At 44.5% G+C, this 17,876-nt stretch overlaps 1 protein-coding gene across 1 annotated transcript in view; it reads left to right on the plus strand.

Annotated features, from left to right (window-relative positions):
• The first annotated feature begins 3,045 nt into the window (after window positions 1-3,045).
• Window positions 3,046-17,876, plus strand: part of DAZL (deleted in azoospermia like) — a 113,549-nt gene continuing 98,718 nt past the window's right edge. Inside the window, exons 1-2 of the mRNA XM_044295520.1 lie at window positions 3,046-3,066; window positions 11,577-11,693. Of these exons, the coding sequence (XP_044151455.1) occupies window positions 3,046-3,066; window positions 11,577-11,693 (138 nt within the window). The remainder of the gene's footprint in view (window positions 3,067-11,576; window positions 11,694-17,876) is intronic.

Consider the following 17,876-nt stretch of genomic DNA (forward strand, 5'->3'; position numbering starts at 1 on the left):
ACTTTGTATATATATAAAAAAAAAATTCCGGCAATGATTTATTCATCTACATCGATTGATGTGAATGGAGAAATCGGGTTTGCCAGGGCATACGGGCTGAGTGGGTTTGGATGTTGGGCAGAGCTCCTATGTCCTGGCAGACGCCTTTCCCCTCGTTTTTTTTTTTCACATTTTTTGGCAGAGATTTTTTCATCCACATTGATCGATGCGAATGAAGAAATCTGTGCCGTTCATTTTTTCTTTCAGCCCAGAGGCTGAACGGAAAAAAAAAAAACTCATTACCTGTATGCTCAATATAAGGAGAATAGCAGAAACTCCTAATGCTGGCCATACATGTAATGATTGTGGAGACCCTCAAATGCCAGGGCAGTACAAACACTCCACAAATGACCCCATTTTGGAAAGAAGACACCACAAGGTATTTGCTGAGGGGCATATTGAGTCCATGAAAGATTGAACTTTTTGTCCCAAGTTAGCGGAAAGGGAGACTTTGTGAGAAAAAACAAAAAAATAAATCTTTTTCTGCTAACTTGTGCCAAAAAAAAAATCTTCTATGAATTCGCCATGCCCCTCACGGAATACATTGGGGTGTCTTCTTTAATAAAATGGGGTCACATGTGGGGTATTTATACTGCCCTGGCATTTTAGTGGCCCTAAAGCGTGAGAAGAAGTCTGGAATCCAAATGTCTAAAAATGCCCTCCTAAAAGGTACTCATTGGAATTTGGGCCCCTTTGCGCACCTAGGCTGCAAAAAAGTGTCACACATGTGATATAGCCGTACTCAGGAGAAGTAGGGCAATGTGTTTTGGGGTGTCTTTATACATATACCCATGCTGGGTTAGAGAAATCTCTCTAAAATACAACTTTTCCCATATTTTTTTATAAAGTTGTCATTTGACAGAGATATTTCTCTCACCCAGCACGGGTATATGTAAAAATACACCCCAAAACACATTGCCCTACTTCTCCTGAGTACGGCGATACCACATGTGTGACACTTTTTTGCAACCAAGATGCGCAAAAGGGCCCAAATTCCAATGAGTACTTTCAGGATTTCACAGGGCATTTTTACGCATTTGGATTCCAAACTACTTCTCACGCTTTAGGTCCCCTAAAATGCAAGGGCAGTATAAATACCCCACATGTGACCCCATTTTATAAAGAAGACACCCCAAGGTATTTCGTGAGGGGTATGGTGAGTTCATGTAAAATTTTATTTTTTGTCACAAGTTAGTGGAATATGAGACTTTGTAAGAAAAAAAAAAATTATCATTTTCCGCTAACTTGTGACAAAAAATAAAAACTTTCATGAACTCACTATGCCCATCAGCGAATACCTTAGGGTGTCTACTTTCCGAAATGGGGTCATTTGTGGGGTGTTTCTACTGTCTGTGCATTGTAGAACCTCAGGAAACATGACAGGTGCTCAGAAAGTCAGAGATACGGAAATTCACATTTTTGTACCATAGTTTGTAAATGCTATAACTTTTACCCAAACCAATAAATATACACTTATTGCATTTTTTATCAAAGACATGTAGAACAATAAATTTAGAGAACAATTTATATAGAAATGTAGTTTTATTTGAAAAATGTTACAACTGAAAGTGAAAAATGTCATTTTTTTTGCAAAAATTTCGGTCAATTTCGATTAATAACAAAAAAAGTAAAAATGTCAGCAGCAATTAAATACCACCAAATGAAAGCTCTAAAGGAGGTAAAATTCATTTGGGAGGTAAGTTGTATGACCGAGCAATAAACCGTGAAAGTAGTGCAGTGCAGAATTGTAAAAAGTGGTCTGGTCTTTAAGGGGGTTTAAGCTAGGGGAGCTGAGGTGGTTAATGTCCTAGCTAGAGAATAGGTGATCAATATCTGTCATCCGGACAACCCCTTTTAAGTCATACAAAGCCTATTTTGGCATTAAGGTCCACAAGAATGTTTTTTTGTTTTTGCACATGCAGACAACCATCAATGACACAGATTTTTTATTTATTTTTTTACTGTGCTTCGTCAGGCAGCTCTGCTGACGGCTTCTTATCTCGGATCTATGACATTATAAACACTCATTATAGCAAAATTCTTATCTTATCTTGTTTATGACTTTTTAGTAATTTAGAGATAAAGATTATTAGATGTTAACTCTTTGTGACAGAACATCTCAATCTGAATCACAGGTCTAGATCCGTTCCCTCCGCCGAACGGACGATACCTGTGCACTGGGGACCGCAAATTGCAGTCCCCAATGCATGGAACGGCCGTGTGCATGAGCCCTTATACTGCTATGTCGATGGAAAGAAACATAAGGTTATGCTTACTGGAATGCAACGATAAAAAAAAAAAAAAAAAAATTGCTGTCACTAAAGGGTTAAAGTGGTTTACAATTTACATATGCATACATACTATCCCATATTCACTAAATTACAGTCATTCATTAGTTATACATGTTAATACAAACCCTTAAGGCATGCACAGTGCTTTTAGTAAGGGTAGGCACTGGGGGGATTTTCAGTAGGGATTCTCTCACTTTTTTTGCCAAACTTTACAGTATCGGAGTCCAGCTTAACACATAGATACAGTGCAAGAACTAAGCCTGGTGTATACATACAGCAACAGAACCAAGTTCAGTACAACACAGTGCTAGAACCAATCCCACATATTTTGCGGCCCCATTGAAATGAATAGGTTCACACCCATTCTGCAAAATTGCGGAAAGGATGCGGACTCATTCATACAGTCGTGTGGATGAGCCCTAAAGGCTCATGCACACGAAAGTATTTTTTTTCTCTATCCATTCCATTTTTTGCGGCCTTTATGCAGAACCAATCACTTTAATAGGGCCACAAAAAAACTGAAGTGACTCCATGTGCATTTCATGTCCGCATGGCCGTTCCACAATAAAAATGGAACATGTCCTATTATTGCCCGCTTAATGGACAAAGATAGAACTGTTCGATTAAGGGCCGGCTGTTCGGTTGCACAAAATGCGGAATGCACGCGGCTGGTATCCGTGTTTTGCGGATTGCAAAACATCCAATGGTAGTGTACATGAGCCCTAAGGAGGACTCGGTAAGCTAATCCACACTTTCTTTGCTTATAATACCAGAACCAAGCAAACTACATAGAAACAGTACTAGAACACAGTTCAGTGTGTAAATATGGTTCCAAAACCAAGTACAGTACATAGATACAGTACCAAAACCAAGCTCAAATCAGAGATACGGTAAAAGGACCAAGCTCAATCCACACATACATTCAGTACCAGGACCAGGCTCAGTACAGACCAAATGAATGATCCAAAGTACTAATCTAAAGTAATCAGAGGAAGGATAAACAGTTAAAGGGCTGAACCTGGACATACCTCCATTTTCACCCAGGCACCAAAGGCATTTTCAAGAGTCCCGGTGACGTTCCCGGGCTCTCCATGGGGCTGCCAGGAAGCACGGTGACGTCACTGGCACTGATGGGTGGGCTTGAGCGCTGCCCTAGCCAGTCAAACGGCTAGGGCAGCACAAAAGCATGCCCATCAGAGCCGGTGACGTCACCGAACACACTGCCAGGCGGAAGCTTCTGCCCGGCAGTGTGTTACGCTGGGTTCACACCTGAGCGTTCTGAAAGGAGCGTTCTGTATGCGCGATTGTACCGGCGTTTGCAATCGCGCATACAGAGACAAGCGAGCGCGTTTCCGAAAGTCTATGTACGGGAACGCGCGACAAGACGCCCCAAAGAAGCTCATGTACTTCTTGGGGCGTCGGGCGTTTTACAGCGCGATCGTACGCCCAGGTGAGAACCATTCCCGTAGGGAAGCATTGGTTTCTCCTTGTTGAGCATTTTACAGCGCGTAGGAATGCGCTGTAAAACGCTCAGGTGTGAACCCAGCCTTATTGTAAACAAAAGAGCCCGTGCTCTGTGTTATCTAGCGCAGGGCAAGGGAGCGCATCGGAGCATGAGATGCTCCGATGACGTCAGGGGGGCTGCCTGGGTGAAAATAAGGGTATGTCCGGGTTCAGCTCTGAACCCAGACAACCCCTTTAAATCTAGTGATTTACGAGTGACATCTATTCTCATTGGTGTTATTCTCTTATTATTTCTCTATCCAGACCACCATAACTACTTCTCTCAGCCACAACTTTGTAGAGCCTGTCTGTATCCTACACTTTATTGGACTCAACATGGGGAGAGGGCGGCAGCACAGACAGTAAATCAACTGGTGGCAGGAGGACAACAAGGCCTGTGATGCACCTGGTGACAGGGGGCAACAGCTACAGTGAGGTACCTGATGGGACAGGGCAGCACAGACAGTGTGGCATAACATAGTACCTGCAAAAATGTAAAGAGGCAGTACTGGGAGTTAACGTGCAAGTACTGTGGAGTATGTGTACCAGCAGCCACATGCACAGAGATATGCACTGAGCAGGAAATTGCTGCAAGTTTAATTTTGCTCTTTATTTCTGGACAGGAGACAAAGCAGCAGGGGAAGGATATGCGATTTATTATACCTACTAGCCATCTGACCGACTTTGTGCTGCAGCAGTTCATTTCCCAATTTCTCTCATCTCTCCCAAGCTTCCCCAGCCCTTTATTCGTCAGTTTTTTTTCACACGTGTGAAAAACAAAACCTTGATGCATCCGTGCTGAAAAAACTGAATGCAGTCACAGACAAAACGGCCTCAACTTGTGTGCAAAACTATCAGTTTTTCCCTGAACAGTCCCTGACCTATTCTGTATTGCTCATGTGAAATAAGCCTAATGATTTACACCTGATGGCCGATTACACAGTGCACACAGGAGGACGGAGCAGCTCTGGCACTGAACAGGCCGTTGTGGCGCTGCAAGACTTTGTAATGACATGCTAAGACCTCATGCACACGACCGTGCTGTTTTTTGCGATCCGCAAACCGCGGATCTGCAAAAAACGGAAGCCGTCCGTGTTGCCTTCCGCAATTTGCGGAACGGAACAGGCGCTGGCAATATAAATGCCTATTCTTTGCGGACAAGAATAGGACATATTATATTTTTTTAGCGGGGCCGCGGAACAGAGCTACGGATGCAGACAGCACACAGAGTGCTGTCCGCATCTTTTGCGGCCCCATTGAAGTTAATAGGTCCGCATCCGAGGCGCCAAAATGGCGGCTAGGATGCGGACCCAAACAACGGTCGTGGCCTAAAGGAAATGTTTTCTGTGGCTTAAAAAAAGCGTGTCAACCAAGACAACAGTGCATGTTCTTTTTTTACTGTGACTGCGCCTGCGATACCCGCACACCTACTTCAGTATATTTCGTACGGTGAGTAGAAACAAGCGAGTCTCGTTCACACGTTCTTCTCCTGTGAGGGGCTGTCCCCCTCGTTGATAGAGGCTGTATAGTGAAAAGATATCGATAACCAATCTTCAGGAAAGGTAATCAATGTCAGATCGGCAGGGTACAACTCCTGGCACCCTCAGGACAGGAGTAGTGGTACTACTTCGCCTAAACGTTACTTGCACTTCATCTCCTTTGTAGAGGAAGAGCTGTGCAATTATAACTGCTCCTCCCATTCAAGTGGATGGAACAAGAAGGTGGAATCGGCCCCCCACTGATCTGATATCGATGACCTATAATGAGGATATCCTGAGGCTCTGACTTTTGCAGTGTGATTGAAAAAGCCAGACATCTCGCCTGGAACTGACAGTCTCACCCCCACGCTGCTGCTCGTTGTGGCGGCACAAGCGCAGACTGCTCCCGCAGCGCTTGTCAGGGTGGGACAAGATGTCCAGCCCTGTTAACCTAGCGGCAGGGGGCAGCTCCTTCATCAGCGGGGACAGCCCCTGACGGGTAAAGTGCTCTTGTTGAGACAAATCAATTCACTTCTCTCTGTCCCTGAGCTCTGCAGTCAGCAGGATACAGGTGCTGTTTTGGCCACATGCACACGGCGGTATGTGTTTTGCAGTCCGCAAACCATGGATCTGCAAAATACAGATACCGGCCATGTGCGTGCTGCCATTTTCTTTTTCCATTCTATAGAAAAGTCCTAGCCTTATCTTCAAATCGGACAAGTATAGGACATGTTCATGCAGGACTGCGGCACAGTCAATGGTGTTTTTTTACAGCCCCATTGAAATGAATGGGTCCGCATCTGTTCCTCAAAAAAAAAACATGGTTCGAATAAGGAACAAAAACAGTGCCCTCAGTGGGTCCACAATATACGGGCCGTGTGCGCAATCATTCACTCAAATGGGTCCGCAATATGGAAGATACGGTGCGGAACGGATCAGAAGCCCACTGAAGCTACGGAGTGCTTCTGTGGGTTTTCTGTCTTTGCCTCCACAGCATCATAAAGTAGTGCATGCAATAAAGTGGGTGTACATCCACAGATGGTGGACACACGGTGGGTGCTTGTGCACTGCGGACCACAATTTGGGGTCCACAGCATGGCATGGCCGGCACACGTTCTTCTGCATGAGGCCTAATGCTGTTTTCAGCTGATGGAGGCATAGACTGTACCACAATTTATAGAACGCAATCTTCCGTGAGGGCCTGTTCACATCTGCACTGACTTTTCTGTTATTGTTCCATTAGTGGAACAGAAAGAAATGGATCCGTTAAATGGTTTGAATGTCGGCTACAAACGGAACACCTTCCATTTCTGTCATCCACTGGCTATAACGTTGGAAAAAAAAAAACGGAAAACTCTATTCAGTCAGGTATCTGTTGGTTTTGGTGGAGAAAAAAATCATGCAGACAGGTCTTCTGCCAAAAATATCAGAAACCTAACAGAGCAGAACTTATTCTCAAAAGCAGCCATTTAAACAAATGGGGATTAAAACAGATATGTTGGGGAAGATTTATCAAAACTGGTAGAAAGGAAAAGTAGCTTAATTGCCCATAGCAACTAGTGTTGAGCGAACTTGTGTTTTAAAGTTCTGGTTATCGAAGAATCGCCTTATGGATTCTAAATTCCATTATGGTCCGTGGTAGCGATTCTTCGATAACCCGAACTTTAGACGCCGGAATTAAAACACAAGTTCGCTCAACACTAATAGCAACCAATCAGATTCCATCTTTCATTTTCCAAAGAATCTGTGGAAAATTAAAGGAGGAATCTGATTGGTTGCTATGGGCAGCTAAACCAGTTCTACTTTACACTAGTTTTGATAAATCTCCCCCTTTTTTTAGCTCCTCTGGCGACATAAAATAGTGAAAACGTCAACGCAAAAAGCCCGAAATAATACCAAAGGCTCCAAATGCAGAGTACAGCTCTAGTTGTACAATTAATAACGTAGGTAATAGCTATATATTGGAGAACTGCCTGTAATACAATTGCTTGACACATCTAAAAGTAAGCCAAGGCGGACATTTTGTTTAATATTGTAATTTAATCCTTTTTTGGAGCTTCAGAATATATTATGTCTCCTGCAGCCTTGAATTCTATGACCCCCTCATGACTAGTAAATAAACTATCAGCACAGACTCCAGAATATTCCGGCTCTGCACTGCCCTTGATGTAAACAGCAACTGCGCGCCACTTTCCTGAGCGGCTTGATACAAATTGTCTCGGCACGGGACTATTTTAAGTCTGGCGGAAGCATACATAAATGAGCTAGTAATTTCACCTTATAGAACCGTCCATCCCATAGAGGTTTGACACAGGCACGTCTATTTAAAAGCCATTCTGGCCGGACATGAATACCCATTTAAACAATTACATTTGCAATGAAATAAAGTAGACAGGGACTTCTCTTTGTCAACCGTGACTGCCCCATGGGCGTGCCGAAGTCTGCTCCCCTCTGGAATGGAATGCGCTGCTCCGGGGAAGGCTATAAATAGACACGCCCTACGCGGCATTTGTTAGTTGGCGGAAGTTTTGTTCGAGTTTTAAAGGTTTTTACGCGTTCTCGTTGTGTTTATTGAAAGAATGGTGAGTAGGCTGTCAAGTATTAGCTGGTACACATCGTGACACAGTGACGACATACGATTTGTGTGTCGTCAGAACTCAACCCATGGCTCATACTTGTATGAAGTAGTCCATGCTGGTCTGTATACATCGGGCTATGGCTGCGCATCTCCCGCGCTCCCATTCTCCGTACACACAGGGGACATGTCACATACAGTCTGTGGTGTGTGCTATCCCGCATGTGCGACCTGGGGGGAGGGGTTGTCATATCCTCAGGGAGCCGGTGTGTTGTCAGAACGATCGGTGCTGACGATCGGTGATCGTCGTATGGTGCTGATCTACCCTTCAGATCGAATCCATTTTAATTTATTGTGCGATCCCATCGGCCTTGTGTTTTAGTACCTGCAAGTTCAGGTCAAGGAGCTCCCAGGTACAGCTGACAAAATGGAGAAACCACTACTCAGGGAAGTGTCTGCCTGTCCAGGGACTTACTGTTGGCTGGAGGATCACTTACAGCCCGCAGCTCTCTGCTGTATTCGGTGGTTCAGGCCTGTGCGGCATTTCTGAAAAAATACTAATAATAAAAAGTGCTGGTTTCACATCACATTTTATGCCTCCGTTTGACGTATACGTTACAAATAAAAAAAGCTACAAAAACGCAGCCCACCATGCTCTTGTTTCCTGCACAGTCCGGTAAAAAAAAAGTATAGCTTTATTTTTACAGTGGAACTCTATGGTGAACGCATTCCACTGTATGGCATCTGTTTAATGTATACGTTAAACGGATGACTGATGGGAAAAAGGTGATGTGACCCCACCCTTAGAGGTGACACGAAGCTGAAAAGTGTTCGCTCCTCTCAGGCTTCTGTCACACTGGCGTTAGGATTGCAGACACGTACCGGAAGTCCACTATGTACGGTGCTGGAGCGATGGGTAAAGATGTGCGCGGGCGCCATGGCCGACGGGTCTCTGCTGTTTCAAGCATCAAAGACTAATGACTGATCGGCATTATTGCATCATTTAAAGAGGACCTTTCACTACAATAAAAAAAATCTAAACTAAGTATACAGACATGGAGAGCGGCACCCAGGGATCTCCCCGCACTTACTATTATCCCTGGGCGTCTCCTCCCATGCTGTAGTGTTGGCCAATCGCAGCGCTCAGCTCATAGCCTGAGAGGCTTTTTTTTCTCTCAGGCTATGAGCTGAGCGCTGCGATTGGCCAGCACTACAGCATGGGAGAAGGAGGCGCCGGCAGGTTCCCCTGGGTGGAGCCTAACTATGAAGATAGAGGAGGCAATTACCGGGAGAACGGAGCGGCGCCCAGGTATAACAGTAAGTGCAGGGAGAAATACATTCGTGTGCAACACTTGGAGGTGTTACTGTGGCAGTATTTTAACCCCTTAATGGGCTGCCAAGTAGGTCACATACGTTCGTGTGAACTCGGCCTTACTGCAGATTTCCACAGTGGATTTGGATTTCACACTTTACAATCTTGATGTGGAAATGTTTCTACTCTTTTGGCAGTGCCCTTTTTTCGGGATGATCATTTTTGCCCAGAAGCAGAATCCAGTGCTCCCCTGGGCTACTTTCACACTGGCGTTTTGGCTTTCCGTTTGTTAGATCCGTTCAGGGCTCTCACAAGTGGTCTAAAACGGATCCGTTTTGCCCTGATGCATTCTGAATGGAAAAGGATCCGCTCAGAATGCATCAGTTTGCCTTGGTTCCGTCTCCGTTCTGCTTTGGAGGTGGACACCAGAACGCTGCATACAGCGTTTTGGTGTCTGTCTGACGAATCTGACCCAAACTGATCCGTCCTGGCACACAATGTAAGTCAATGGGGACGGATCCGCTTTCTATGACATAATCTGGAACAATAGAAAACGGATCTGTCCTCCATTGACTTTCAATGGTGTTCAAGACGGATCCGTTTTGGCTATGTTAAAGATAATACAAACTGATCCGTTGTGAACGGATGCAGACGGTTGTATTATCTGCATCCGTTGTAATAGATCAGTCTGTGCAGATCCATGACGGATCCGCACCAAACGCGAGTGTTAAAGTAGCCTAAGAGGACCTGTCGCCACTCCTGACATGTCTGTTTGAATGGCTTCATGCATTCTCCATGTGATAACACTTCTGGAGCCTCTATTCTTATGTCTGTATGTTGTACCATCCCTATATTATCTTTGCTAAAAGTTATGAATGAACTGCTATTGGTCTTCAGTAAATGGCAGCACTGATTGGATAGTCAGACTGTCTAGGTAGAGCCCCCCCCCCCCCCAACTGGTTACCTCCCCTCTGTACCCTTACTGAAGGCTAATAGCAATCCATCCAAAACTTCTAGTAGAAATAATAAAGGAACGGCACAAAATGGAGACATAAGAATACATGCTCCAGATATGATGTTACATGGGGAATGCATGAAGCTATTAAAACAGACATGTCAGGAGGGGTGACAGGTCCTAGAGGACCTTTCACCTGGAAACGCATTGTGAACTAAGTATCATGACATGTACAGCGGCGCCCAGGGATCTCACTGCACTTACTATTATCTCTGGGCGCCGCTCCGTTCTCCCGCTATGTCCTCCGGTATCTTCGCTCAGTAAGTTATAGTAGGCGGAGTCTGCCCTTGTTCTGCTGGGCGTCTCCTCCTCCTAGGCTGTAGCGCTGGCCAATCGCAGCGCACAGCTTACAGCCTGGGAGAAGAAAACCTCCCAGACTGATCTCTGCGCTGCGATTGGCCAGCGCTACAGCCTAGGAGGAGGAGGAGACGCCCAGCAGAACAAGGGCAGACTCCGCCTACTATAACCAAGAGTCCTAAGTCTCCGCCTACTATAAACAACTGAGTGAAGATACCGGAGGACACAACGGCAGAACGGAGCGGCGCCCAAGGATAATAGTACGTGCAGTGAGATCCCTGGGCGCCGCTGTATATGTCAGGATACGTAGTTCAATGTTTTTCCAGGTGAAAGGTCCTCTTTAACCTTGCTGTATAAATCCATATTCAGTAAGTGGCTGCATGCAGCACTGCCTGATGTCTTTCCTCTGAGACCCTCATTGTTTCTGAAAATGCAAGTGTTGCAGCACGATTTAGCACTGCGTCCCACTTCTAGTTTTCGCCTGCAAAGTGATGACTTGGGCACTGATGTGAAGAGGAGGACCCTGTGCTTTAGTCAGCCCTGCAGCATTTTCATTCTCTGGATCGGGATTGTCCCAGAAGTCTAACATTCCCCCCCAATCATAGAATGATGACCTAGCAGAGGCACCCCTAAAGGGTCCATTCACACATCTGTGTGTGTTTTGCAGATCCACAAATTGCGGATCCACAAAACACTGACACCGGCAATGTGTGTTCCGCATTTTGCGGACCGCTCATCGCTGGCACTCTCATAGAAAATACCTTTTCTTGTCAGCAATTGCGGAAAAGAATAGGACATGTTCTTTTTTTGCTGAACGGAAGTGCGAATTCGCGGATGCGGACAGCACATTCCGGCCCTAATGAAAATGAATGGATCCACACCTGTTCCACAAAATTGCGGACCCATTTTGCGGACGTGTGAATGGACCTTAAAAGGGTTTTCACAGTATTAAAGTCTCGGAAAACGCCTTTAATTCCCACTGTGTATGGTCCAGCGCCCGTTTTTATTTTATTTATTTTTTAATTGTATTGCTTTTATACAGTATATATGGTTTTCCTATTTGCAGTCTTCTTCCGGATGCAGAAGTCCACCTGCGGGGGAACAGTCGGCAAATCAGGGATACGTGTTTCCTGAGGGTAAAGTAATGCCGAACACCATTTTTGTCGGAGGGATTGATGTTCGGGTATGTGATGTGATTTATTTTTGTTTTGGTCTAGTGATTAAAATATTACTATTTATTGTGAATAAAGCAGTAATATGTATATTGGCTTTGAGCAGATCTCAGTGTGGTGATGCTATAGTACATAGTGTATATGATATGTAGATGCTAGGACACAGCTCTGCCCTCAGCTTGTCTAGCCCTGTCAATCAAGGGGAGGGGCAGAGCACAGGGGGTGTTACAAAGCAGTGCTCAAAGGATTTATACCCACCCCCTGGTGCTCAAACTTCTCATTCGCATATGAATAAAAATGCAGATATCTCTGCAGCTGTTTAGCATACAGAGAAAAGAAAGGTATTATTTTAATTAGCATGATGAGCCTTATCAGGCAGTGTGTCTGGTTTAATAGGGTTCTGGTGACAGTCGCTTTAATAGAAGAAATGTAGGAGCTTCCTATGATTAGGCTAAAGAATTAAGCCTTATGTAGCTGAAGATGCGCTTTAAACATTGATAACCTCTCCAGAAAGGCCTGAAAAGGCAACTTGTCCGAGTCAAGTAAAATGTGCCCTGGAGAAGCCATTTAATACAGTGTAGTATTATGTTTGGTTAACCACTTGCTTACTGCAGCACAACTATATATGTTGCGCTGCAGATCTCATTAACCACTTCAGCCCCGCTAGGTGAAACCCCCTTCATGACCAGAGCACTTTTTACACTTCGGCACTACACTCCTTTCACCGTTTATCGCTCGGTCATGCAACTTACCACCCAAATGAATTTTACCTCCTTTTCTTCTCACTAATGGAGCTTTCATTTGGTGGTATTTTATTGCTGCTGACATTTTTACTTTTTTTGTTATTAATCAAAATGTAACGATTTTTTTGCAAAAAAATTACATTTTTCACTTTCAGCTGTAAAATTTTGCAAAAAAAACGACATCCATATATAAATTTTTCGCCAAATTTATTGTTCTACATGTCTTTGATAAAAAAAAATGTTTGGGCAAAAAAAAAAATGGTTTGGGTAAAAGTTATAGCATTTACAAACTATGGTACAAAAATGTGAATTTCCGCTTTTTGAAACAGCTCTGACTTTCTGAGCACCTGTCATGTTTCCTGAGGTTCTACAATGCCCAAACAGTAGAAAACCCCCACAAATGACCCCATTTCGGAAAGTAGACACCCTAAGGTATTCGCTGATGGGCATAGTGAGTTCATAGAACTTTTTATTTTTTGTCACAAGTTAGCGGAAAATGATGATGATTTTATTTTTTTAATTTTATCTTACAAAGTCTCATATTCCACTAACTTGCGACAAAAAATAAAAAATTCTAGGAACTCACCATGCCCCTCACAGAATACCTTGGGGTGTCTTCTTTCCAAAATGGGGTCACTTGTGGGGTAGTTATACTGCCCTGGCAATTTAGGGGCCCAAATGTGTGAGAAGTACTTTGCAATCAAAATGTGTAAAAAATGACCGGTGAAATCCAAAAGGTGCACTTTGGAATATGTGCCCCTTTGCCCACCTTGGCAGCAAAAAAGTGTGACACATCTGGTATCGCCGTACTCAGGAGAAGTTGGGGAATGTGTTTTGGGGTGTCATTTTACATATACCCATGCTGGGTGAGAAAAATATCTTGGTCAAATGCCAACTTTGTATAAAAAAAATGGGAAAAGTTGTCTTTTGCCAAGATATTTCTCTCATCCAGCATGGGTATATGTAAAATGACACCCCAAAACACATTCCCCAACTTCTGAGTACGGCGATACCAGATGTGTGACACTTTTTTGCTGCCAAGGTGGGCAAAGGGGCACATATTCCAAAGTGCACCTTTCGGATTTCGCAGGCCATTTTTTACACATTTTGATTGCAAGGTACTTCTCACACATTTGGGCCCCTAAATTGCCAGGGCAGTATAACTACGCCACAAGTGACCCCATTTTGGAAAGAAGACACCCCAAGGTATTCCGTGAGGGGCATGGCAAGTTCCTAGAATTTATTTTTTGTCACAAGTTAGCGGAAAATGATGATTTTTTTTTTTTCTTTTTTCCTTACAAAGTCTCATATTCCACTAACTTGCGATAAAAAATTCTAGGAACTCGCCATGCCCCTCACGGAATACCTTGGGGTGTCTTCTTTCCAAAATGGGGTCACTTGTGGCGTAGTTATACTGCCCTGGCAATTTAGGGGCCCAAATGTGTAAGAAGTACCTTGCAATCAAAATGTGTAAAATATGGCCGGCGAAATCCGAAAGGTGCACTTTGGAATATGTGCCCCTTTGCCCACCTTGGCTGCAAAAAAGTGTCACACATGTGGTATCGCCGTACTCAGGAGAAGTTGGGCAATGTGTTTTGGGGGGTCATTTTACATATACCCATGCTGGGTGAGATAAATATCTTGGCAAAAGACAACTTTTCCCATTTCTTTATACAAAGTTGGCATTTGACCAAGATATTTTTCTCACCCAGCATGGGTATATGTAAAATGACACCCCAAAACACATTCCCCAACTTCTCCGGAGTACGGAGTAGATGCGCAAAGGGGCCCAAATTCCTTTTAGGAGGGCATTTTTAGACATTTGGATCCCAGACTTCTTCTCACACTTTCGGGCCCCTAAAAAGCCAGGGCAGTATAAATACCCCATATGTGACCCCACTTTGGAAAGAAGACACCCCAAGGTATTCAATGAGTGGCATGGCGAGTTCCTAGAATTTTTTATTTTTTTGCATAAGTTAGCGGATATTGATTTTTTTTTTTTTTTTTTTTTTTTCTCACAAAGTCTCACTTTCCGCTAACTTAGGACAAAAATTTCAATCTTTCATGGACTCAATATGCCCCTCACGGAATACCTTGGGGTGTCTTCTTTCCGAAATGGGGTCACATGTGGGGTATTTATACTGCCCTGGCTTTTTAGGGGCCCTAAAGCGTGAGAAGAAGTCTGGAATATAAATGTCTAAAAATGTTTACGCATTTGGATTCCGTGAGGGGTATGGTGCGTCCATGTGAGATTTTATTTTTTGACACAAGTTAGTGGAATATGAGACTTTGTAGGAAAAAACAAAAACAAACAAAAAATTTCCGCTAACTTGTGCCAAAAAAAATGTCTGAATGGAGCCTTACCAGGGGGGGGGTGATCAATGACAGGGGGGTGATCACCCATATAGACTCCTTGATCACCCCCCCTGTAAGGCTCCATTCAGACATCCGCATGATTTTTTACGGATCCATGGATACATGGATCGGATCCACAAAACACATGCGGACGTCTGAATGGAGCCTTACAGGGGGGTTATCAATGACAGGGGGTGATCAGGGTGATCACCCCCCCTGTAAGGCTCCATTCAGACATCCGCATGATTTTTTTACGGATCCATGGATACATGGATCAGATCCACAAAACACATGTGGACGTCTGAATGGAGCCTTACAGGGGGGTGATCAATGACAGGGGGGTGATCAGGGAGTGTATATGGGTGATCACCCGCCTGTCATTGATCACCCCCTGTAAGGCTCCATTCAGACGTCCGCATGTGTCTTGCGGATCCGATCCATGGATCCATAAAAATCATGCGGACGTCTGAATGGAGCCTGACAGGGGGTGATCAGGGAGTGTATATGGGTGATCACCCGCCTGTCATTGATCACCCCCCCTGTAAGGCTCCATTCAGACGTCCGTATGCTTTTTGCGGATCCGATCCATGTATCCGTGGATCCGTAAAAATCATACGGACGTCTGAACAGAGCCTGACAGGGGGGTGATCAATGATAGGGCGGTGATCAATGACAGGGGGGTGATCAGGGAGTTTATATGGGGTGATCATGGGTGATCAGGGGTTTATAAGGGGTTAATAAGTGAAGGGGGGGGTGTAGTGTAGTGTGGTGTTTGGTGCGACTGTACTGACCTACCTGAGTCCTCTGGTGGTCGATCCTAACAAAAGGGACCACCAGAGGACCAGGTAGGAGGTAGATTAGACGCTGTTATGAAAACAGCGTCTAATATACCTGTTAGGGGTTAAAAAATTCGGATCTCCAGCCTGCCAGCGAGCGATCGCCGCTGGCAGGCTGGAGATCCACTCGCTTACCGTCCGTTCCTGTGTGCGCCCGTTCACAGGAAATCCCGGCCCTCGCGAGATGACGCGTATATGCGTCGTTGAGCGCAGGGCTGCCACCTCCGGACCGCACATCTGCGTTAGGCGGTCCGGAGGTGGTTAAAACCCCTTCACGTATTATGATGTACATGTATGTCATTGCGTGACAGGGGATGCATGGAGCGGGCCTCTACAGTGCCCCCGCTCCATACGCGAGATCTGCTGGCTGTATGATACAGCCAGCATCCGGCTGCACTGACAGGAAGCGACGATCGTGCCGCCCCTGCCATTTCACTCCTCAATTGCCGCGATCAAGGCTGATCGCGGCACCTGTGAAATGATACGGCTCCATCTTCCTTCCGATCGGAGCCCGCACAGTGAAATCTCGGGGCTTCGATCGGTTGCCATGGCAGGCTGGACGCTGTTGAAGCGATCCAGGCCTGCCATGGCTTTCTCAATATTGAGCTATGCACGAGGCATAGCGCAGAATGGAGTGTGTAAAAATCCTATTCACCGTAATAGATCTCTATTATGGTGAATAGGAGAGGGGATCAAAAGATTCCATGTACATTTCCCTATGAGGGGTAATTGTTGTAAAAAAATAGTTAAAGTAAAACACCAATATATTAAAAAGTTTTAATCCCCCCCCCCCCTTCCTAATTTTACATATAAAAATACATGAAGAATAAAAAAAACAACATATTGGGTATCGCAGTGTCTGAAAATGTCTCTGAACTATTAAAATATTTTGAAATAAATTCTTGTGCGGTGAACGCAGTAACAGAAAAAAAAAATGAAAAACATGCGATTTGCCATTCTGTCATTTTGTCCCCCCCCCCCCCCCCAAAAAAAAAATAACTGATCAAAACGTTGTATATACTACAAAAATGTCATCAATGAAAACTACAGTTCATTAATTTTTATTTTTCTAAAGGTTGAATTTTTATTTTTAAGTAGTAAAAAAAAAAACTGTTCAAGTTTGGTATCGCCGCTGTAACAGATCTCCTAGCACCCCGACCGGGTACCTCCATCGATAGATGCTCCTAGTGCTTCCCGAGGTCTCTAAGCACTCCACTTGACACAGTAAGCACTGCAAACCCCATGAACCGCCGAAGCTTGGTTGAGGTCTCACCGTCTCCTACCCACCCTGGACCTACGACCAGGCTCCAGTGGGTGAACCTCTCCTGCAGCCAGAGAGCAGGAACAGCTCTTACAAGAGCTAGTAGTTATGCCAGGGGAGTATAGCAAATCTTCAGCGTATAGAAATCTCTCAGTGTTGATCAGTTACCCAAACACCAGCCTCAATATGATGAAGGATAAAACAGGAACTCTTTATTGAGGGCTACCCGCCCGTATTTATGCAGGTCCCCATCTGGTGGACACTCCCCTAGGGGACCAGATGGAAGACTGTGAAACAGGACATATATGCAGTAATTCAGGATACACAGACACAATACATCCCCACAATGCATCATGGTTTCCTCCTCTCTGCCCTGGAGACACCCGAGGAGTAATTCAATTATCTCTCAGGACAAAGGGAAATCGCCAATACACATGTGGGGACAACAGGACAGAAGTCACCATTTAAACATACAATGTCACAACCCTTACAGTAAACACAGACCTTTAACATATCCCCAGATAGCTCAAGTCTGAGTGCATATCATTAGGTGAATGGCACTCAGACTACACGAATACAATAAAATTAGCTATCTGGGAACCCTCACATAACATACAATACAATTCCAAAGACAGATTTAAGCTGTGCGGCCGGTCTGTCTTCTCCTTTAAAGTTCGTATGGGCCATAATCCTGAGGCAAGAGGCTGGTAGCCAGGCCCCTCCAAAACCCAGTGGCAAGGTTGGTTTTGCCGCATTCGTATTGAGCGACAGAATAAGAATGTCGGGTCATTTTTATAGTGAATTTGCATAGTGAACGCTGTTATGTCAAAACCCCAAAAACCTTGGTTCAATTCTTCTTCTTATTTTTTTAATTTTGCCACACAAATAATTATTTTCCTTTTTTCTAATACAAGACATGGTAAATTAGACGGTGGCAATAAAAAATGCATCTTGTCCCACAAAAAATAAGACCTCGTGTAGCTATGTGAACGGAAAAAT

The sequence above is a fragment of the Bufo gargarizans genome, chromosome 5 (genome assembly GCF_014858855.1).
Source record: "Bufo gargarizans isolate SCDJY-AF-19 chromosome 5, ASM1485885v1, whole genome shotgun sequence".
Classification (NCBI taxonomy): domain Eukaryota; kingdom Metazoa; phylum Chordata; class Amphibia; order Anura; family Bufonidae; genus Bufo; species Bufo gargarizans.